Consider the following 25,196-nt stretch of genomic DNA (forward strand, 5'->3'; position numbering starts at 1 on the left):
TGCATTTATTGCTATAAACTGACCTCTGAGCACTGCTTTTGCTGTGTCCCAAAGGTTCTGGTAGGATGTGTTTTCATTCTCATTTGATTCTATGAATTTCTTTATTCCATCCTTAATTTCTTCTATAACCCAGTATTTTTGAGTAAGGTGCCATTTTCCACGTGTTTGATTTTTTTTCTTTTCTTTTCTGTTAACCGATGTCTACTTTTATGGCTTTATTGTCAGAAAAGATGCTTTGTAATATTTTGATGCTTTGGATTCTGTCAAAGCTTGCTTTATGGCCTAACATTCTGGACAATGTTCCATGTGCACTGGAAAAGAAGGTATACTTCTCTGCTGTTGGGTGGAGTGTTCGGTATATGTCCATGAGATCAAGTTGGTTGATTGTTGCATTTAGATCTTTCGTGTCTTTATTGAGCTTCTTTCTGGATGTTCTGTCCTTCACCGAAAGTGGAGTGTTGAAGTGTCCTACTATTATTGTGGAGCTCTTTCCAGTGCTGTTAGAGTTTGTTCTATGTATCTTGGAGCCCTGTCATTGGATGTGTAAATATTTATTATAGTTATGTTCTCCTGGTATACTGATCCTTTAATCATTATATAGTGTCCTTCCTTATACTTTGTGGTGGATTTTACTTTAAAGTCTATTTTGTCAGAAATTAATATTGCCACTCCTGCTCTTTTTGGAATGTTGTTTGCTTGATATATTTTTTCCATCCTTTGAGTTTTAATTTGTGTCTTTAAGTCTAAGGTGTGTCTCTTGTAGGCGGCATATAGTGTGATCATGTTTTTTAATCCATTCTGCCACTCTCTATTGGTGCATTTAGTCCATTTACATTCAGCATAATTATTGATAGGTATGAGTTTAATGCTGTCATTTTGATGTCTTTTTTTGTGTGTTGCTGACAGTTTCTTTGTTCCATTTAATTTTCTGCGCTAAGTCTTTTTCTTTATGTATTTTCTTTTCATCTTTTTCATTGTTGTTGATTTTGTATTTGCTGAGTCTTTATGTTTTTCGGGTTTTTTATTTTGATGTGTAGGATTGTTAGTTTCCTTTGTGGTTACCTTAATATTTACTCCTATTTTTCTAAGTTTAAACCAGTCTTTTATTTGTTTATATTGTCTTGACTTCCTCTCCATATTAAAAACCTATGTCTACATTTTTTAGTCCTTTTTTGTTTTAATGTTGTCATCTTTTACATATTGACAGCTCTGTTTCCCTATTTTCAGTGTTTTAGCTTTATTTTTGTGACTTCCCTGTCTGAGTTGATATCTGGTTGCTCTGTCCTGTGTTCTAATCTTGGGTTGTTATCTGATGTTACGGATTTTCTAAGTGGAGGACTCCCTTTAGTATTTCTTGTAATTTTGGTTTGGTTTTTACAAATTCCGTAAACTTCTGTTTATCTGGAAATGCCCTAGTTTCACCATCATATTTGAGAGACAGTTTTGCTGGATATATAATTCTCGGCTGGCAATTTTTTTCCTTCAAGGCTTTATATATGTCATCCATTGCCTTCTTGCCTGCATGGTTTCTGCTGAGTAGTCTGAGCTTAGTCTTATTGACTCTCCTTTGCAGATGACTTTTTGTTTATCCCTAGATGCTCTTAAAATTCTCTATCTTTGGTTTTGGCAAGTTTGATTATAATATGTCTTGGTGACATTCTTTTGGGATCTACCTTATGTAGGGTTCAATAAGCATCTTGGATAGCTATCTTCTCAGGTGAGGAACCTGCTTAATGGGCAGACTGGTGTCAAATGTCACAAACCTGCCATTTCACAGCTGAAAAATCTGAAGTTAGACTTCAGGTATATACCCTGTTGTACTGTGGTAATGAGGGACTGTGCTGTTGAAATGGGCCCACACAAGTCTATGCAGGGGTGAAAGGCATTCAAAGTATGCAGACCCCTTATGCTTGTGCCTAGGCAAAGGAGCTGTGCCAACCCTGAGGTCCTGGCTTAGGGGAGCCGGCAGCTTACTTTTTTCCATTTGTTAATTTATTCCATCTCCAAGGCTGGGAGAATGGCTCAGGGCGTGTGATGGTTCGTACTTGGCCCAGGGGACTCAGCAATTGGCAATCACTGAAGCCGGCCCGGGACCCAGTGCAGAGTGGGGCAGAGGGAGGTAAACGGGAGACAGGTTTTTCCCAAATGGGGTGTTTTTTTTTTTTCCACCCCCACAGTAGGTCAGACACAAGTACGTATCTTTAGCCACTTGAGTGCTGCTTTTCACTGGTTCTGGACGGCTGAGTAGACTCTGTCGCTGGGCCCCTTCCAGTGTGGAAAATGCCTCCCGAGCACCACTGCTCGCCTCACCGTGCACAGGAGCTGATGAGGCCTGAAGGGATTAGGCTCCTGCCAGGTCAGGTCTGGTAACTCCTCACTACTTCCAAATCATCTCTCCCTCCCCCAGCCAGTCAGTCGGATTCCTCAACTTTGCCTTTGATGTTCAGGGCTCCTAGATTGTCATATACAATCGATTCACTTGTTTTTTTGGGTCTTTGTTGTAAGAGGGACTGCAGGAAGTGTCTGACTACTCCGCCATCTTGGCCTTGCCCTTCAGTAAATATTTTTTAACAGATTAAAATTAAAGCTGGAGTTGGTTTTTAAGTTTAGCTTTTTTTTTTTTTTTAAACCTATTAGACATAAGACTCACATTCTAATGTTCTCATTTCAAAACACTGTGACCAAGTGCACGCTTCTGGAGAGAAAATTATTTTAGATCTTTTTTTTATACTTTTAAATAGAATGCATACTGTAATTAGTTGAATTACGTTAATATTTTCCTATACATATCATACACCTGGAAAGCTAGTTAACACAATGAAAAACAGTGGTTTTTTTTTTTTTCATTTAGTATTCACAAGCAGTATTTACTAAGTAGTTTATTATGTGATTTCTGTGAAAATACATTGTAGATTTTCATTAAAATAAGCATAGAAAGGTTGAAAACACCATTAGGATTCTCAGGAGTATACAATCCAAAACTAAAAATTTTAAACAGACCAATCATTTCACATGGGAAGAAGCTATGAAAAGAGATAACTGTACTGCTTGACCCAGATTGATTGCTCATTATACTTTCCTAGAAGAAAATGGTAAATGAGATATAAGGCTCCGAGGGCAAAATTCACAAAATATAAAAACCTGAATGTCTCAGAATTCCATTTAATGAAGCTTATATATGATTAGCTGTTTTAATTACAATTTCAAGTCTTATAGAAATTCCATTTTTTCCAAGACAAACATGCATATATCCTTATTATACAATAGGGAAGAAAACATCTGATTTTAAACAGTTGGGCTTTTTACTTGTCGAGCTCAGTGGTCAACATTTTATTTTCCTTCACAGTCTGGCATTCATCTGAGTCATTAACTTATCCAATTTGATTGCTAGGGCCATGTTACCTTTAATCTTCAATTTTCCTGACATGAATGCCATTGTTGGTTTTAGTTTCCCTAAAGCAAGAAAATGAGAGAGAGAAAAGCATCAATTGGTGCCCTTAGGGATGTATCGCTTCAAGAACATGCATCATAAAAAGATCTCTTTGAGTTCTATACACCTAGGAAGCACAGAAATTTCTATTACAGCATTTTATATCAATATCTTGGGAATCCCAATTCCTACAGTTAGATGTCAACAATATTCTATAAGAGGTAATCTAAAAACAACAACAAAAGATTATAGCAATAAGCTGAAGATCTAACATTTATATATTTAGTCACAGTACACTAAAGGATACACAGTCCTCAAATGACTTGTGATAAACAAATACCATTTTAGTTAATTTTCCAGTCTACTGAAGTTCATTAAGCTTTTAATACTTCAAGTTTAAATTCAAAACAAACAGTACAAGTATATACAACATTAAAAAAAGATCTTATTTTAACGTCCTGTTCCATTTCATATTACAGTACTAATAAAGTATATTTGAATTTGAAAAAAAAAAAAAGATCTTAGTATAGTGTATGGACACAAAAGTATGTATTAGCATTATTTTAACCACAGAAATGCCAGGGTATAAAATGTAAGCACTAAAATAGAATTGTTGCTAATAACAATACCGTATATAATTAATGTAGGCTCCATGGATGGAGAGAAATTTGTTTTTATTTGTTACTCTCATTTCCAGTGCTAGTACAATGTCTGTCAAGCAGTGGAATGAATGAGGAAGTTGAGGCTCAGTGAGGTTTCTGAGACTTGCCCACAGTCACACAACTTGTATATAGCAGCCCTCCAATTCAAAGCCAGGCCTGTCTCTCATTTATAGTTTCTGCCTTATGACAGTTTATAAAACAGGTCATATCCCTTAGAAGGCAGAATACATGCTTGGTGCACCAGTAAACCTCTACTGTGCTCTTTGTAGAAAGAATGTGTGGGCTAATTTATTTTATATATTATACAGTGCCTTAGTCATCATCTAGTGCTGCTGTAACAGAAACACCACAAGTGGATGGTTTTAATGAAGAGAAGTTTATTTCCTCACAGTTAAAGTAGGCTAAAAGTCCAAATTCAGGGCGTCAGCTCCAGGGGACGTTTTTTCTCTGTCAGACTTCTCTTCAGTCTTCCCCCGGACTAGGGGCTTCTCCGCGCAGGGACCCTGGTCAAAAGGACGCGCTCTGCTCCTGGCACTGCTTTCTTGATGGTATGAGGTCCCCCCCGTCTCACTGCTCACTTCTGTCTTTTATATCTCAAGACATTGCCTCAGGATACAATCCAGTCTTGTAGACAGAGTCCTGACTTACTAACACAACTGCCGCCCATCCTCCCTCATTAACATCATAGAAGCAGAATTTACAGCTTATAGGAAAACCACACAATACCAGGAATCATGGCCCAGCCAAATTGATACACACATTTTTTGGGGAACATAATTCAATCCATGACATACAGTAAAACCTGCAAAAGCTGGAACCACCTGTGTAAGGTGGAAACCTGTCAGAGAAGGAAAACTCAGATACTTTCCACCAAGACAAGTGATAGAAAAGTGTTAAGACTGTATCCTTTCAAAGGAGGAAAACTTGCAAGACCCAGAAAAATAAGGCAGTCCTGTCGAGTTCCCTCTCTCAGGTTTCATGGTATAAATATATTAAGTACATTATATACATTTATATATATACACATATATATAATATCGAGATACTAAACACCTTTACATTATTCAAAATAGGAGTTGTAGCAAAGCAGTAAAGGTTGGCTAGAGATCAAGTCCAACTATTTTAATGAATAAATTGAACTATATAATACTTGAAGAAAATAGGATGTTAAAACACGTAAGCTTACAAATCATAGATTAAAGGATAACTAATTTACACAGAAGCTACTGGAAAATCTTTATTCTTTGAAGGAACAGAACAGCTCCCCAAAAGACTTACTAACAGTAACATTTGGGTGTCCTTCAATAAAAAACTGGTTCCATGCTCTGTCTCTCTGTCATGGATTGAATTGTGTCCCCCAAAAATATCTGCCGACTTGGCTAGGTCATGATTGCCAGTATTATATGATTGTCCACCATTTTATCATCTAATGTGATTTTCCTATGTGAAGTGAGATTAGGGGCAGTTATGTTAATGAGGCAGGATTCAATCTAAAAGATCAGGTTGTGTCTTAATTCAATCTCTTTTGAGATATAAAAGAGAGAAGAAGCAGAGAGACAAGGCGACTTCATACCACCAGGAAATAAAAGCCAGGAGAATAGCATGTCCTTTGGATCCAGGGCCCCTGTGCTTAGAAGCTCCTCCACCAGGACCTTCCCCTAGAGCCGACAGAGAGAGAAAGCGTTCCCCTGGAGCTGGTGCTCTGAATTTGGACCGCTAGCTTCCTAAACTGTGAGAGAATAAATTTCTCTTTGTTAAAGCCATCCACTTGCGGTATTTGTTATAGCAGCACTAGATAGCTAAGACAAACTCTACAGTGAAACCCACCACATACAGAGCTTCCAATCAGCTTTATAGCACTTTGCCCATAAAGATGAATTGAAGTTAAATGGAGAGAAAAACAGACAGATAAAAGGAACTTGGAGGAAAGACAGAGAATGCAGGAGCGTAAGAAAAGTAAAAGTAAGTAAATTAAGAACTTATACAAAATTCCATAACTCATGTCCTCAGAGGTAAGAGAAGATACTGGGACCATGTATCAAAAACAGGATGCTGGAGAAGGAAGGGGTAAGAGGAGGAGTATGGAGAGAAGGGGGTATTAAAAAAGGAAGGGATGAAAAGAGGAAAGGAGAAGGGAAGGAGAAAGGAGAGGGAGCTGAAGAAAGAAGTGGGAGTAGAATGAGGAGGAGGAAGTGAGGAGTAAGAGAAGAAGAAAGAATCACAAAACAAAGATGAGCTCTTGGGAATTAAAATTTTGATAGGTAGAATGAAAATGCAATAGAACGGTAGCAAGAAGGTGAAAACTAGAAAGTTGAAGAAAAAAATGATTAAACCAGAGGATCAATTTTTTCCACCTAGAAAGTGAGAATGGAGAAAATTGAGAGACACAGAGAGAGAAGTATCAAAGAAATGATGTAAGAATATTTCCAAGGGGTCCACCAAATACCCAAGGACACAAAAAGCACATCAGCCTGTATTATTGTGAAATGTCAGAACACTAGTCAAAGGGATGATTCTGACTCCAAAAGCTTTCAGAAAGGGGAGGGGTGGATGCAAAAGATTAAGAATAAGTATAGTATCAAATTCTCAGTGGTAATCTTAGAAGATGGAGTAATGACTTCAAAAATTTTGAGGGAAAGAATTTCAACCCAGAAATCTCTACTCAGCCAATCAATCAATCTTGTGTGTTGGTAGAATAAAAGTTATTTCAGATACACACAAAAAATTACCTCTTATGTATTCTTTTGTCACGAAGCTGTTGGAGAACGTATGTTGCTAAAATGAGGACATAAACCAAGAAAGAAGACACGACATCCAGAAAATAGGAGATTCAACATAGGAAAGAGTTAAAGGAATTCCTAGAACAACCCCTGTGCAGCAGGCTTACTGAGCTACCATTTAGACTAACAAGATGACAAAGGGCTCCCAAGAAAAAGAGTGAACTGATTATCTGACACATTCAAAAAAGTAGAAGATTGTATCAAGAAGTTGTGGGAAGAGATAGGAAGACTTTGCTTAGTTTCTTTATACCTATACTAATGGGGAGTGGGAGTAAAGAAGAAGAGGAGAAGGAGGAGGAGAAGGGAAAAGGGAGGGGAGGAGGGGGATGGGAAGAGGAGAAAATATGTGCACACCATGTATCTGATAAAAAACATGAATGTATAAAGAACTCTTACAACTCAATAAAAAAAAAATCAATTTAAAAATGGGCAAAGGGAGACTAAAGGGGCACAACAGCCGACAGACAAAGACTAGAAGGCACAAGGAGACAGGAAAGCTGGCAATGAATAGGGAGCCCAAGGTCAGGAAGGGAGAGTGTTGACATGTCATGGGGTTGTTAACCAATGTCATAAAAAAAAAAAAAGGGCAAAGGAGTTGAATAGACAGTTTACCAAATAAGACATATAAATAGCTATTAACCACATGAAAAGATATTCAACATCATTAATTATTAGAGAAATGCAAACTGAATCCACAATGAGACCACTACACACCCACTAGAATGGCTATAAAAAAGACAGTAATAAGTGTTGGTGAGGATATGAAGAAACTAGAGCTGCAAACAACTGATAGTTTCTTTAAAAGTTAAATGTCAAAATGTCATATGACACAGCAATTCCACTCCTAGGAATCTACACAGGAGAAATGAAAATATACGTCCACACAAAGACATGCTTGACAATATTCATAGCAACATTATCCATAATAACCAAAACCTGAAATAATTCAAATGTCCATCAGTTGGTAAGTAGATAAACAATATGTGGTATATCCATACAATGTAATACTATTTAGCAATAAAAAGGAAGTGAACTACTGACACGTTACAGCATGGATGAATCTCAAAAGCCGCCTGCTAAGTTAAAAGTAGCTAGACACAAAAGACTACCTACTGTTGGATTCCATTTATTTGAAATGTCCAAAAAAGACAAATCTATAGAGACAGAAAGCAGATTAGCAGCTGACTGGCTCAGGGGTGGAAAAGAGGATTGACATAAAGAGGCATGAAGGAATTTTCTGGGATGACAGAACTGTTCTAAAACTGAATTGTGGTGATGGTTGTATGACTTTATAAATTCACTAAAAATTATGTACACTTAGAATGGGTGCATTTTATGGTATAATTATACCTAAGCAATACTGTTTAAAAATTAACTATTTTTTAAAAACAGCTATTAAGCACAATGTACTACAGATACTCCTCTGCCCCATATATCAATCAGATAAAGCAATCTTGTACAGTTTATTTCTATCATACTGCTTTACCAGGCAGTGGCCTCTACTGGCCAAAAGAAGAGATTCTGATTATTTAATCAATTAATTACCTTAAGTTTTTATGTTTATAACATATCGACTATACAAATTAGGCCATATAAATGGTTATGGTTTCTTAAAGGAGAATGCTTAGGATATAAGGCCTAAAGTGTTATGCCCAATCAAAGGGAAGATGGAATAAAGGGTAAGAATGAAAGGACATAAGCGGCAGCAAACTTACTTGCTCCCAATCTAAACCTCTGCTATAAAATTGATCTCATAAAAAGTTAATGTTTTAAAAAAATTAATACCTGACGGATCTCCCCCAGTCAATCCAGGGGCACATTCATAGAAAGAAATAGGAAGCCCACTATTCCAAGTTTATACTACAGAAATAAAATGGAAGTTTAAAAAGTCACTTGATTCTTTCACCTTTGGAGGGCAGAATAGTGTACTGATTAAGAACATGAGCTTTAGAGTTAGCTTGGATTCAAATCCTGGCTCCAACATTTGCTCAATCACTATGTGACCTTGGGTTTATTGTTTAACCCAACAAAGCCTCAGTCTCCATTTTGGTAAAATGGAGGAAATATTTTATTGCAAAGGATTGTTAGGAAGATTGCTTACCCTATAGTGATCATACAATAATCATTAGCTATAATTATTATTTCAGTTTAGAAGCTGACAAAAGTTTTTTTTGAACATTTTATTGTTGTTTAGGTGAAAAATTACAGAGCAAATTAGTTTCCCATTCAACAATTTATACACAGCTTGTTTCATGACATTGGTTGCAAATTCCTGAATATTGTCAACACCCTCCCCACTTCCTCCCTGGGTTCCCCGTGTCCAGTCTTTCAATTTTCCTGCCCCTATCTTCCTTCTGAACTTTGCTTCCGGGCAAATGCTGTTCTTTAGGTCTCACTTAGTTCACTGTTCTGACGTATACATTCCTCACTGGTGTTATTGTTCATTTTATAGGCCTGTCTATTGTATGGCTATCAGGTAATCTCCAGGAGTCATTTCCGTACTGATTTAGAAAATAATACTGGAATCATTTATTCCCCGTCCTTGAGCATAGAGAATGTGACCCAGCTAGAGCTGGGCTCACAAGAACTCACAAGGACACATCAACTGGGCCCTGAGGTATAAAGACAATAACTAAGATAATCTTGGAAAATATCTTTTAGGGAAACTTTCACATAAAGCCAATCAAACAGAACACAAAAGACTTCCCACTCTTATCTTTTTCTATTAGCATTTAGTGAACAGAAGTTTGTTGGACCAGTGAAGACCCTCCTGACTCTGGTTACTGAAACCTGTACCAATGATTTTTAAGAAAGACAATTCAAAATGTAGGATCATAGTTTCTAGCCAATATAAAAAGGCTAAGCTTTTAATGGTTTTGCCCATTTGTAATGTTAATATATACTGATGGCTCTGTAACTGGTCTTGGGACTTGGGCAGACATAGCTGTGGCAGCATACTTACCCGTTTTCCCACTTTTGTCTATTCTGTAATGGTCTTTGGACTTGGACAGACATGGCTGTGGCAGCATGCTTGTCCGTTTTCCCATTCTTGCCTGCTCTGTAATATTCTTTGGACTTAGGCCCACACGGCTCTAGCAGCATGTTTGTCCATTTTCCCACTTTTGTCTGTTCTGTGATATTTCCTTGCACTCTGGCAGACATGGCTCTGACAGCATGGTTGTCCTTTTCCCACGTCTGCCCTTTTGAATATATGCCGAATAAAACTTTTTGCTTTACTAAGCTTTATGATGTTTTTCCCCTATAACAGTACCAAGTTTGAATGACAATAAATGTTTAAGTGGTCTTTAAGTTAAAAAAATTATATATTTATAAGATTCAAATTCACCAAATATTTATTGAGTATCTCCTATATCCAAAGCACTGTGTTTAAGCTCTATGGAGAAACAGTCGTTGAAACACTAAATAAACATGAAGGAAACTATTAAAATAATTGAAAAGATATCTATTCATTAAATGAAAAGATGTTATAATGTATTGAAAAAGGTTACCAAAAATATTAATAGTATGATCTTGTTATAAGTACAAATATACATTTATATACATTTACCAAAAAAGTACATAAGATGCTAAGCCAAAACTAACTGAGGGTAATATTTCATTGGTAGGATCCCGTTGCCATCGAATCAATTCTGACTCATAGTGACCCTGTGAGACAGAGAACTGCCCCACAGGGTTTCCAAGGCTGTAATCTTTACGGAAGCAGACTGCCACATCTTTCTCCTGTGGAGTGGCTGGTGGGTTTGAATTGCCGACCTTTTGGTTAGCAGCCAAGCGCTCAACCAGTCGGGCTCCTTCAGTGGTAGGATAAAGAATAATTTTATTTATTTTTCCTAAGTGTATTTTCTGATTTTTGTACAATGAACATTTAACACTTGTATAATAAAAAAGGGAAAGTTGAAGAAAATTTGACTATGAGTACATAATATACAGATTGCTTTAGACAGTATGTAACCCATCAGCATCCTGCATTAGAACTGGAAAGCAAGATTTACAGGGCACAAAGAGAATACTGTGATCTTAATTTATACAGATTAAAACAAAACAAACAACAAAAAATAACATTTATAACTCATTACATGAAAGATCTTTATATTAAAATGTTTTAGTTTAAAAGTAGTCAGTGCTGCTTCTAATAAATACATGTATTAATTAATTTACCATTTGGAATAGTGTTCTACGAGTTGAAAATAAGAGAAAATACCCTTAAAATTTTTTTGTGGCACAACTAGAGGTCCATGGGCAGAATAGAGAATCATGTAAAACTTTCTCCGGTTTAGGAATTCCACGGAAATCAGGGTTTCTGGGCCATAGTGTGCCTGGTGGCACAGTGGCTATGGTGATTGACTAACTGAAAGGTCAGTGGTTCAAAACCACCACTGGCTCCAAGGGAAAAAGATGCTGCAGTCAGTTTCCATAGAGATTTATAGCCTTGGAAGCCCTAAGGGGTCCCTAGGAATCAGAATCAACTCAAGGCCAGTGAGTTTGGGCCATGGTAGAGGCAGGGCTTCAAACTAGTTCGTTCTGGTTCAAACCTCTGCTGAGAATTTGCATTACCACCCCAGATATACGGATTTGGATCTACATTTTAACAAGATGGTGGGGGGGAATTCTCATGTATAATAAATTTTGAGAACCACTGCTCTACTAGTGGTTCTCAGAAATGGCCCCTAACCAGCAGTATTAGCATCACCAGGGAACCTGTTAGAAATGCAAATTCTCAGCAGGGGTTCAAACCAGAATGAACTGGTTCAAATCCCTGGGTAGAGGGCTGGTATCAGTCTCCTATTACAGCAGCTGGCAAGATTGAGGAATGGCCTTAACAGCTGTGTTAGAAGGGTGAAGAGAGTGCAGACAGCACCAGGTGACACTGTCAGAGGGGTGACACCAAAATGACTGTCTATAAAATTTTGTGCAGTATTTCAGCAGAAATTTATTTTTTATAGAAATATCTCTATAGTTAAACAATAAAAAAAATTTTCATAAGCCCAGCTTACATGTATCAGTATACCTACAAGGTTAAAACTCTAATTTACTTTTTGAACTTTCTAATGTACTCCAGTTAGAGCTGTTACTATATCCAATCACAATGACACTTTGAATCATGTGGTTTTGTCTGCATGTGCTATAAGAACGCACTGTTGTTTTCATTGCTGCCAGTGTTTTTATAGTTGCCGATTTTGTCAAATTTTCTGGTGTTTTAGCTACAATACTGTGGCAATTAGTAACACCAACCCTAGTGATGCCACGGGACCATAATCTCAATAAAGGAGCTGCAGCTCACTTCGGCACCTCTGGTGATGAAGGTCTTATTGAAAATATGATCTCTTAGTCCAGTTAGTAAAATGAAGCCTACCTACGAGTCCTTTTGAATTATCCCTCTGTTCCCAACATTTTCTTATTGGCTTCTCAGTAACACAAAATGGAAAATCTGACATCTATTCCCTGTTTGCTGGATGAGTAGAAGGGGCAGTAAAGGCAACAGTCAGAACAGCCTTCACAAGACTACAAGCTCTTCAATATCAAGGGCTGCTAAGATGCCACTGCTACATTAATGAGCCTTGATTATTTGGAAAGGGATAAAGCAAAAGGTCAGATCTAAATTTTCTTTAAATATGTAAACTAATAAAATTGAAAACTCACCAGAAAACATTTTTACAAAATCTTCAGTAGACATACTCATCACCACATCTGCCCTGTCAAGGGGCTCTCCACGTCCGACATTCCCACCCTTGCTTTTAAGATCAAGAAACCATGTTCCACCATCGTCACCTACACAGAAGATAAATATATAGAAATAAATACCAAAGAAACTCTGTTCTTCTTAAACTTTAGAATAATCTTGCATACATAATGCTGTTTCCAAAGTTAAAATCCTCAGGCTTCTAGCAATCAAATTCAGTAAATATTTATTAAGTATTTCTTAAGTGCCAGGCACTATACTAGGCTCTGAAGACTCTGTAATAAACAAGAAAAACATGGTTGTGCTTACAAAAGAAAAGGAGGAGGAGGATGTGGGAGCATATTAACAAAGAGTCAGGAAAGCTCCAATGAAGCTGGGATTTAAAAAATAAGTAAGAATTAGCTAGATGAACAGGGAAGTGGGAAAATACTTCAGGTAATGAGAACAAGACATGAAAAAAACCCGAGTCAAGAGTGTAGCAAGTTTGAGGAACTGAAGATAGTACAGGAGGACCAGGATATAAAGGTGTAGAGAGTGCCATTAGGTGAGTGAGTTGAGGTGGTCAAGGCCCAGAGAACAGAAAACCGTATAAAGGGATTTTGTCGTGGAAGGAGAATGCCCTAATAAAGTTTGTATTTGAAATGTATCAACCTAACTGCAGTGTAGATAATATACTGGAGAGGGATCAAGAGAATGCAGAAGGCTACCCAAGAGGGTGGTGGAGTAGCCCAGGAGCTTGAGGATGCGTGTCTGGATCAGGATCGTGGCAGGGGGGATGGAGAAAAGTGAACATATATGAGAGATAATTTCCAAGTAGAACCACAAGACTAAGTGACTGATTGAATAAGAAAAGGAAACAGTGGGGGAGGGTGCATAAGAATGATTTGCAAGCATGTAGCTGTGAATCTGGGTCAACACTGGTATGTTTTTTACTGAGAGAAGACTACTGACGAAGAACATTTCCAGAAGGAAACAGTGGTCAACAGCATCAACTGCTGTAAAATGGTCACAAGGTAGAAATGATAAATGCCCATGGGTGACATGGAAGTCACTGAGGACCTTGGTGAAAGCAGATTCAATGGAATGGAGAAAAACATCAGAGCAGTGTGCGTTGGGGAGAGTGAGTTGCAGATGAAAATATGTTTGGTTCTGAAAAGGAGATGAAAGATGTTGTTTTTTGTGTTCTGTTTTAAAGATAGAAGGGACCTGAAAATGTTAAAACACTGTTGGAAAGGAGGCTGCAGAATGAATAGGTTGAAGAGAAGGCATAATTAACAGAATGAATCCCTGAGAAGGCTAGAGGAAATGGGAGCTAGAACTTTGCTCCTCTAAATGTGGTTATAGACTGCAGCACTAGCTTCACCTGACAGAAAGGCAGACTCTCAGGCCCCACCCAGACCTACTATATTGGACTCTGCCTTTTAGCAAGATCCCAGGAATCAGTATCAACATTAAAGCTTGAGAGGCACTGATCTAGAGCTGAGCTCCAATCTAATGGGAGAGAAGATGGAGAGGACGGCGCCTATAAAGTTGATTTGGTATCTGACGGTAGAAAGCTGAGCAATTTCTGTCTGAAGGCTTCTATTGTCTTTTAAAGAGGAAGTGGAATTATCTGCCGACACTGGCAGAGAAACAGTGAAGGGACAGATGGGAGATCTGAGGAACACTGAAAAGGTTTAAATAGTCATTGTGAAAAATGGAGCAGTAAGCTGACCACAAAAACACGGAATTCTGAGGTGCTGCTCAGAGCCCAGTTGAAGAGGAGCAATGATGAATTTCTACTGGTACAGATGCACCAGGCGGTGTGAATTTTGTTTGTTTGTTTTCATCCAGCAGGATTTAGCAGCCTGGATCCAACTGTGGGGCAGCCAAGACATTTGATTCATCAGGACTAGGGTTTTGGCAGGTTATGACATAAGTACAGACAGTTCGGGGAGTTTAGGAGAGAAGCAAGAGAAGGATTAAGGCAATGGACCATGGATTCTATGCAGCATAGAAAATGAAGCAAAAACAAGAAGTCACTGATGGATTGAGATGAAGCAGAGGAGTGGAAGGACAGAAGTCCTGGTAAGTTAAAAGTCTGCAAATAATGAGACTAACTGAGGTCGTTAGTTCACATATATTATTAACGTGTTAATCCTATATTGGGAAGAGAACTATTGAGAGGTTTCAAAAAGCTGACCCCATTCAGACTGAACTGAGTAACCTGAAGGATTAAAGTGGCAAGGTACTTGTGGTTGAAGATAGATCACTACATTACACTACCTGCCATGATCCATATGCCCTTCTAAATTTTCTTCAATTATGTATGCCAAAGAGTTATTTAACATGGGAAGTATATAGAAATTTTAATTTACATGTATTAATATGCACTGATCTTAACTTTAAAATACAAATAAATATTTTCTATTCTCGAATGTATACTTTCTAGGGTAAGTTTTCCTGGATACAGCCAACTATCCGGGTGATTACTACTGGAGGCTGATTTTCTTCCAAAAGTAATATCCTATTTTGATTCATGGAAGCCCCAGATTACCAGACATAATTCTTACCTGAGAGTTCAAACTGATAGACTGCTTGAGTGGCTTTAACAGCATCCTCACTGAGAGTCTCCTTGACAATTCTAAATGTTTCTTCCACAGGAGAACCTCCTTTTGGTTGTGGTGCCTGCTTCCCTTCTTTGATAGCTGGAGCAGCATCTGTAAAATATTATTCAAGCAGATATCCTTAAAGTCATGGCTGTATGAGGCCACACACACACTTAATTAGCAGGACAAACTTGCTACCAATTAGATGTGTGTTTGACCAAATGACCTTAAGTACATTAAGTGGCATCTGAAGTGTATATCAAGCCGATGGAATAATAGTCAGACATCAGTTATAACTATATATGTAAATGGTTTATACTCTCCATGTAAAAGGCCGACTTAAACTGGGTTAAAAACAAAAACAAACTACTACCCTATACACTATTTATAATAAACAAAACTACTGGAGTTCTTGGGGTGATAATTAATCACTCCTTTGTCATCCCCTCTGCATTCTAAAACCAAATGAAAAACAAGACACTGGAGTCAAAAACATGGAGATCAAATATCAACTGTGTAATTAATGAAGCTAAGTTGGAGATTGTACTGAATCAGCGACCTTAAGTGAACTTCCTAATAACTTTACCTCTAAATTACATTTACTTAGTCCCTTCAACCCTGGATTGAACCTGCCTTCCCCCATCAAAAGGCAGAAATGCCTCTGTAAATAGATGTCATATGAAAACTGAGGAAACCTGCTCAGAAAGAAAAAAAGCTCAGAAAGGTTTGAACTACACAAGCTCAGTTTTTCATGTTTCCCATATCAGTTAATCAGATTGGTCCCTCCCACTGGATGAAGAGGGAGGTCAGAACATTAGTCTGAACAAGACCCTCACTGGCTGGAAACATGACGCCAGAGGAATGGAGATCACCTGCAACACTTTCTTAATTGCGTTCACTTAACCCATCAGCCTTAACAATTCAGCACAGATCACCCAGGGGAGAAGATCAACACCCCGTGGGACTGTTCTGCTCCCATATCATGAAGCTGCTCCCCCAGTACCAACCTCTGCTTCTTTATTTATCATCCTGGAATCACTAGAGGGCAGTTTAGCCGTTGCCCCCAGAAACAGATGAGACCAGTTCATTAATTAAATTAACTACAAGGCCAGCCTGTACTCTACATTGAAAATTAGCTCCCCTTTTGTCAATGCAAATTATACCCAGCCATTTTGTACAATATAACTCACCAAAGGTTATTCAATGAAATCTAATTGACAGCATAGAGATACCCGATAGTACAAAGCCAGCAATACAAAAGTATCCCAAATTTGTTGAATATAAATTGCCTTCCATTATGATGTTTCCAGGGATAAATTAATAAAATAAAATCCTTCTTCTCATAAGTTAAAATCCAAACAGATATTACAGATGAAATCCTTAAGATCCAAAGGGCAAAAAAGAGAGATTTTTTTTTTTAGTCAGTTTTATTACTGTTTTTAAATTCACTACAGACAGTGTACCCCTCATTGCCTACACCCAGGAAAACCACACCTATTGCCTCATCCTTGGTATGGCACTATTTTTTATTGAAGTATAACACATGGAAACAGTGATTATAAGTGTGAATAAATTATTGGAAAATGAACACATTGTGTCAGTACCACCTAGGTCAAGAAGCAGGACATTACAGGTGCCTAGAAGCCCACTTCATGCCCTCTCCCAAATGCTTCCCCCTCTTTACTCCCTAAAGATAACTTTATCCTGACATCTAGTACCATGGATTGGTTTTGCCTCATTTTTACTTTCATGTAAATGGAATCAATCATACAGTTTCTAATCTTCTATGCCTACTAATCCTTCACAACCTCTTCCAAAAAGTGAAAGAGGAAGGAACATCGCTCAACTCATTCTATAAGGCCAGTATTACTCTGATACCAACAGTACACAGAGATATCACAAGAAAATATGAATACAGATGTAAAAATGCTCAACAAAATACCAGCAAATGGAATCCAGCAGCATATAAAATGGATTATACACCATGACCAAGTGAGATTTATCCCAAGAGTCCAAGGCTAATTTAACATACAAAAATCTATCAATGGTAATACACCACAGTAACAGAAAAACAGACAAAAACTATACAATCATCTCAACAGATGCACAAAAGACATCTGACAAAATCCAACACCATTTCATGAGTAAAAACATTCAACAAAATCTATTGGATGTAGCCAAGGCTATACTCAGGGGTAAATGCATAGTCAGAAATCTATTGGATGTAGCCAAGGCTATACTCAGGGGTAAATGCATAGTCAGAAATTATTTCACTATTTTAAAATGAATAAAAATAAACTACTAACCCAACAAGTAAGAAAAGGAACAACAACAAATTACAACCTCAAAGAAAGCATTAAGAAGAAAATAATACAGCAAAAATTAATAATCACATTTCAACAAATAAATTGCCAGGGAAAGACAAAGAGGCATGAGAATGAGAATGAGAACCAGAGGCGGGGAGAGAGAGAGATCAAGGACCTTACTTGGATCCGGATTCAAACAAACTGTAAAAAATAATATATTGACTCAGGAACTCTACTCCTAGGTATATACCCAAGAGAAATTAAAACATATGTCTACACAAAAACTTGTACATGAATGTTCATAGCAGCATTATTCATAATAGCCAAAAGATGAAAACAACCCAAATGTCCATCAACTAATGAATGGATAAATAAAATGTAGTTTATCCATACAATGAAATATTATTCAGATATGAAAAGGAATGAAGTACTGATACATGATACAACATGGATAAACTTGAAGGGATTATAGTAAGTGAAAGAAGTCAATCACAAATGACCATATATTACATGACTCCACCTATATGAAACATTCAGAGTAAGTAAATATAGAGGAATAGAAAGTAGATTAGTGATTGCCTTGGGCTGAGGGGGAAAGGTGGAACACAAGTAGGAGTAATAAAAAAGGGTACAGGGTTTCTTTCTGAGGAGAAGAAAATGTTCTATAATTGACTGTGGTGATGATGGCTGTATGATTATGAATATACTAAGATCTGTCAAACTGTATAACTTACATGGGTAAGTTATATAGTAGGTAAATCTTATTTCAGTAAGGCTGTTACATAAAAATTAATGAATCAGATGGTTGCACAGCTCTGAGAATATACCAAATATCACTAAACTGTACTTTTTAAATTTTTTGGTATTTTTAAATTATATCTCAATAAAGCTATTAAAAATAATGAATGAAAAAAGAGAAAAGCAGTCAAATAAAAAATAAAGTAAAAAATCTGGTTCTTGGAGAAAAAATAACATATATTAAAATTGGCAACTTTCTGGCAAATTTAACCAATAAAAAAAGCAGAGAAGAAAAAATTTAAGGAATAAGACACAGAAATTTTAAAAATTATTAATGAATACTACATAAAAACCCTTCACAAATAAATTTTAAAACTTATAACTGGATGATTCTTTTTTTTTAAGCCTATCATTAAATGAGAAAATAAAATGTTTTCAAAGAAATAACTTCAGAAAAGGCTCAAATGATTTAGTAGGTGAGATATTTAAAACTTTCAAAGAAAAGAACATTAACAAAGATAAAAAGTTAACTAATTCATTTACCATATTCAAAACACCACACATTTAGTATACTAAAAAGTGTATAAACCAATCTAGCACATCTGATAAAAAAAAACAAAAGCAAAAACTATCTTATAACAATGTTTAACACCTTACTTACGGTAAAGATATTCCCATTAAAATTATGAATAAAATAGGAATATCTAAAATAAATACCTTCCATTAACCTTCTAGAAGCTCATATCAGTATATTAAGACATATGCCAGAAATAATCCTAGAAAAGAGATATTATCCAATGTAGACAGTAACTTTGTCCACTTAGAAAATTCAAGATAATTAACCCAATGATAATTACTGCAATTAATATGTATACGGAGCTCTGGTGGCACAATGATTAAGAGCTTGGCTGCTAACCAAAAGGTCAGCAGTTCAAATCCACTAGCCACTCCCTGGAAACCCTGTGGTGCGGTTCTACTCTGTCCTATAAAGTTGCAATGAGTTGGAGTCAACTTGATAGCAACATGTACGTGTGTAATATGTATATAGGATTCACTGTATCAAATGCAGAGTATGATGCACTATTGCATTTAATACTCACAATGCTCAAACAAAAAAATAAGAGATGAGAAAACTGGTTCAGAGAACTCAAGTGACTTGCTCAAACTCAGAGATATAAGTGGCAGAGCCAGGATTTGAATCCAGATCTGTCTTACTTACGCCAAAGTGTTTTCAATGACTACTGTCTCTCACTCCAAAACTATGAGAAGTTTACAAAAAAACAGTTCATGAAGGTGACCAGATATAAAATAAATATACAGTAACTCAGTTGTCCCTTTTTATTTATAATCTGCTTGTTCTAGAAAGCATTTCAATTTGTTTACTAAAATAACAATTCAAGATTAAGTTAAAGTAAGAAGTAAGTGAAGTTTTAAAACGACAACTGGAATGTTCAGCAGCTCATCGAGGTTACATGGTAGTAAGTGGCACAACAGGAATTTGAACTCAGAGCCTGCAGTTTTATCCAATGGGTAATACTTCTTCCATATCTAACTATCTAATTTTTATATAGCCAAACATAAAGGCTGAGCATAGCACTGGATCTGAACTCTCCAGAAATGGACCAGGCAGTGGCTGCTAAAGCGAGGCTAGCAAAGATACAGGCTTCTTTCATGTTGAAAGTGGCAGGAGATACACAGAAATGCAATTGATTTTAATAGTTATGCCAGAGAGAACTAGGTTTGTCATATAAATAATTGCTGGGTCTCCTCCCGTACAGTATATGACTACTTCAGGTAATTTGTGTATTAATCAAGGTACGGCGTCTCTATCATCTCAGCTGCCAAAGAGACTGCAGCAAGAACTGTAGTTTAGCCCTGAAAGTCATCTGCCAAAAGATAAATTGCATAGTATATCAGCTGGAATATTCAGACATAACCATGATGACTTTGCACAAGAGAGTGAAACTTCAGTACCATATTTGAAAGGCTCTGTCAATAGACTATAAATATGTAAACTCTAATGGGAAAGAGACCCTCAGAGCATTTCTCTAAAAAAAAAAAAAAAGACATATGGCTAGCAGCCTTTGACATAACCTCTCTTAACTTCACACTATTCACACCAAATAAATATAAAAATGTTAAAAAGTCAAATACTAAACATTTTAAACTGACATTCAACCTACTGTCAGAATCTAGGAAGAAATATTAAGTAACTAAGGTACATGAGGGACCCTGGTTGTGCAGCGGTTAAGAGCTCTGCTTGCTAACCAAAAGGTTGGCAGTTCAAATCCACCGGCTGCTCCTTGGAAACCCTATGGGGCAGTTGTACTCTGTCCTATAGGGTTCTCTATGAGTCAGAATCGACTCGACAGCAACTGGTTTGGTTTTGGTTTGGAAGGCACATGGAGTCAGCCTAAGAAACACAGGATGGCTGAGGTTTGCCTCATGAAAGATCTCAAAAGAAGAATAATTCTAACTACCTTAAAAAAGAAAGGCTCTCACATTTTTAAGCCACTGCATCAACTAGCCATTATTGTTAGTAAGACATGAGAGACACTCCTTCCAGGGGACTTCGTTAAAGATTATTTCTTCTGGCACATTTTGGTAAGCCAATGGCACAATGCCAGAACACAGACTAAAATGTAAACTCTACACCAATTCAAAGGGCCTATATTTTCTGAGTTACAAAAACAAAACTAAGTAAAAGCAAAACCTCCTTAGAAGTTAATTGCTTCTAGAGCCACATAGCATAAACTCTAAGAACGGTCTTAGATGTATTTTGATTTGACACATTTTTCCTCAAAATAAAATAACACATCTATCAGAAATACCTAAAGACAGAGCAAAGGAAAATAAGTAAAACCTGAAAAAAAGGAATTTTCAGGGAACTTTTTTTTTAGCCAATGCAAAGAATATATTAAGAAAGAATATAAAGACAACCTTCTTACTGGTAAAAGGAAAATACAACCTTCTTTACCAGAATTGACTAAGAACTCACATTACTTGTCTAGTTTAAATTACAAAATGATTTAAAAGGAGGAATGTCATTGTTACAAAATCAAGTTTATATTTTAGAAGAAATACATAAATTAGTATCTTTATTATCCTATATAAAATATGGTCTAAATCTTACCAGGTGATTCCATTTTCATATTAACTGCACCTGGGAGTTCATCTAAGAAGAAATCTGGCATCAAAGAATGACCTGAAAAATTAACCCCAAAATAATTGGGTTAATGTGATAACTACAATATATTAAGATTTTAATACCTATTTCCAAAACAACATTATATCTGTTTTTATTTTAATGATCATTTGAATGCAATGGAAAAGACTCCCATGAGAACTGTCAAACTATCTGATCTTCATTAGTCTAAACTACTTTTCCTACAAGCCAGTTACCTTCTCCTATGACAAATATCAACCTCAAGATCCAGAGTCACCTGAGTTAGAGCCTTAACTGCTTTCCCAGGAGTCTTTGCCCCCTGTCATCTTTCCTTGCAATCCTCTGTCCTATAGCCCTCCAAAGTGCTAAGGACTCATTTCTTACTATGCTCCCTGAGAGAAGGGGCCAGTCATTAAGAGGGACCACTTATTTCTCAGCATCAGTGTATTTGTCTTTTCTCCCTTTTCCTCTTGCTCCAGCGCCACAAAACTAAGCTATCCTATACCACTGGGTCTTATTTTCAACTAACAGTCATGGTTAGAAAAGGAGTTAACTATCCTAACATTATATTGATATCCCCAAGAGATGTGTCACAAAGCCTTCAAAACTGTAGTAGAGTTAGTTATTAATAATCTATCTCTTTCTCAAAAGATTACAAAAACTTTTGAAGGGCAGAAATGCATTGGTCTTTGTTATATCCTAACATATCATAGTGCCCGGTCATATTAAGTTCTCAAAATTTGATAGGGTTTTTTCATTTAGATCAAAATTTAAATGTTATACACAATGATACTATGTCTTTTAAACCTAAAGTGATAATTATACTGTACCAGGACCCAGAACACCTGGGTCTGGTTCTGGTTCTGTCTGTTGTCTGCTCTTACGCAAAGGCTTACTCTCTCTGAGCACTTTTTTTTTTTTAACTTAAATACTAACTACTGAATTTTATGAGTGTACTATATGCCAGAAACTGTGCCAAGCACATTATACACATTATTGCACTTTATTTACTGCATCCTGTATGAAAGGTATCATTCTCTTAATTTTATCAATAAGGAAAATGAGGCTCAGAAAAAGTGAGTGACATGCCCAAAGCCACAAAGCTAGAGAGCAGCAGAGCTGGGAATCTGAACCTTGGGTGTCTTCACCAAAACCCCACATTCTTAATCACTAAATAATAGTACTTCCCTCACAGGATAGCTTAGAAGGTTAAATAGATAATGTGTACAAACGTGCGCTGTAAAGTTGTAAAAAGCTATTTAATTCAATTCAGTTCGAACCGAAGAGGCAAGGATGATACAAATATAAAAGTGGTTTCTGTCACCTAGAAGCTCACTCTAATGAATAATATTTAAATATACATTAGTACAAATAAACATAACTCCCATTTATGGCTATAATGTCTATTATTTATGTATTATACAATATTTTACACATAAAGTAAAAATCCATCATCATCATCATCTGCAATTTCAGGGAGGAAGGGGTATTTTTTGAATAAGGGGTCTTCTAGGAACTTCTCAAATCACACCATTATACATAAGACCCACCTTGCACACTCACCTTCACCATTTGTCATTAAGCTACTTTAGGAGGTTAGACTCAACAGACAAACATTTGGAAAGAGTCTATGATCTTAAAAAGGTTTTTTTTTTTTTTTTTTTAACCCTCTACTGAATCATTTCTTTGAATAAAATCTTTATTCTGTGATTTTTAAGACCACCTTCAAAAACTAATTTTTATTTTTGGTTTTGAGGTGTGGAAATGGCTAGTAGCTGATGTGACCTTCTACATCTGTACAACACTTCCAAAGCCCTCAATTCAATTCTGTTGTGTTTGTTTTTTCCTTTTCGTCTTTTCTAAGTTGTGGTGTTATGGATTTTTCCATTCACTGGGGGAACAGCTTTTAAAATATATATAACTTTATTACTACTACATACAAAACCCTGGAACCCTGGTGGCACAATGGTTAAGAGCTATGGGGCTAACCAAAAAGGCAGCAGTTCGAATCCTCCAGCCACTCCTTGGAAACCCGATGGGGCAGTCCTACTCTGTCCTATAGGGTAGCTATGAGTTGAAACCAACTCAACGGCACACAAGTACAACAACAACACATAAAACAGATGTATGTTCATAGCAGAAATTTTGAAAAACACGTATCACTACTTTTAAAAAATATAAGCATTACCTGGTTTAACTGCATAGACATCAAAATTTTGTATTCCTTCTTCTTTTAAGATATTTTCATCAATAATAAAGTTTCCAGTAAAATTTTTTGGCTTTTTGAAAATGGAATATGCAGCATCTGCAATGATATCAACTTTTCTACATTGGCTTTCAATACCGGCTCCTCCCAGCATATCCATAGCAGCAGTGTGTATGGCTGTAAAGAAAACACACAAACACACATAACTCTGAAACAAATAATAGGACTGTGGAAGTAACAAGTAAGCATGACCCTCCACAATTCTCAGCCCTAATCTCTTCATCTCTCAGGTGATGAAAACAAGCTACAGTGAGCTTAAGTGATCTGTCAAATGTTCTACAGAGAGAACTGCACAGAGAACACACATTCTTTATTCTATACAACATTGCCTTATATAGAACTGCATCATTAGACTCACAGCAAAATTCAATTAGACTTCTGATTGAGAATTTGCAATTTAACATCTTTGGGCCTCAGTTTCCTATCTTAAAATATGAGTCTCCATTTCCTAAGTTTATTGTCCTTCTTTCCCGTCTATTAGAATATGTGATCCAAGAAAACAGACACTCTGATACAATGAAATATTATTCAGTCATAAAGAGAAACGAAGTCCTAATTAATACATGCTACATCATGAATAAACCTTAACATTCTGTTGAGTGAAAAAAGTCAAATACAAAAGGACAAATATTATACAATCCCACCTACATGAAATATCTAGAATAGGCAAATGCATAAAGACAAAAGTATATTAGTGGTTACCAAGGGCTGGGGGAAGGGAAAAATGGGGAGTTACTGATTAAGGGGCAGTGAGTTTCTGTTTGGAGTTGATGAAAAACTTTTGGAAATGGATACTGGTGATGGCTGCACAACATGGTTAATGTCACTGAACTGTACACTTAAAAATGGTTAAAACAGCAAATTTTTTGTTACCTAAATTTTACAATAAAGTTTAAAAAAATATAGACAGACTCTATTTTTCTAGTTCATCACTGTATTCCCAGTGTCTAAAACTGTAATAAATGCACAACAGGCATTCAATAAATGTTGGCTAAATTTTTTGCAAATACTTTTTAAAGAAATTTTTAGAACATAAAAATAAAAGGAAGAATTTTTAAACTATCTTAATCCCCCTACCCAGAGATAATTACTGTTAATATCTGCATGTATTTTTTACTGTTTTAGGTGCATATAAATTGTTAGATGTATATAATTTTTAAATTCTATGTATATATGGGTTAACTTGAAATTCCACTATTAATAGTACATTATTAATTATACATTGTCAAAATTGTGAACAGTACTTATCTCAATTTATATATGTATGTCTTAGCTTACATTTAAAGCAATGAAAATCAATTTGTTTAAATGTAGTTTAGATTTCAGAGTTTCCAGTAATTTAGATAAGACTTCTCTCCATATCATTATTAAACCATCATTTTAAACCATTATATACTGGAATAACACATACTTCTGTCTAAAGATGAAAAGTTTATACCTTTTTTTTCTTCTTTTTTTTTTATTGTGCTTCAGGTGAAGGCTTACAGAACAAATAGTTTCTCATGAAACAGTAGTACACATATTGTTTTATGACATGGGTTAACAACCCCACAACATGT

At 36.3% G+C, this 25,196-nt stretch overlaps 1 protein-coding gene across 1 annotated transcript in view; it reads right to left on the reverse strand.

Moving 5' to 3' along the window:
* Positions 1 to 2,878: 2,878 nt before the first annotated feature.
* Positions 2,879 to 25,196, reverse strand: part of LOC101346892 (hydroxysteroid dehydrogenase-like protein 2) — a 55,006-nt gene continuing 32,688 nt past the window's right edge. The window contains exons 7-11 of the mRNA XM_023727386.1: positions 23,560 to 23,754; positions 21,339 to 21,410; positions 15,126 to 15,272; positions 12,534 to 12,662; positions 2,879 to 3,453 (exon numbers count right to left, since the gene is read on the reverse strand). Of these exons, the coding sequence (XP_023583154.1) occupies positions 3,341 to 3,453; positions 12,534 to 12,662; positions 15,126 to 15,272; positions 21,339 to 21,410; positions 23,560 to 23,754 (656 nt within the window). The 3' untranslated portion in view covers positions 2,879 to 3,340. The remainder of the gene's footprint in view (positions 3,454 to 12,533; positions 12,663 to 15,125; positions 15,273 to 21,338; positions 21,411 to 23,559; positions 23,755 to 25,196) is intronic.

This window comes from Trichechus manatus, unplaced genomic scaffold, assembly GCF_000243295.1.
Source record: "Trichechus manatus latirostris isolate Lorelei unplaced genomic scaffold, TriManLat1.0 scaffold00016, whole genome shotgun sequence".
Classification (NCBI taxonomy): Eukaryota; Metazoa; Chordata; class Mammalia; order Sirenia; family Trichechidae; genus Trichechus; species Trichechus manatus.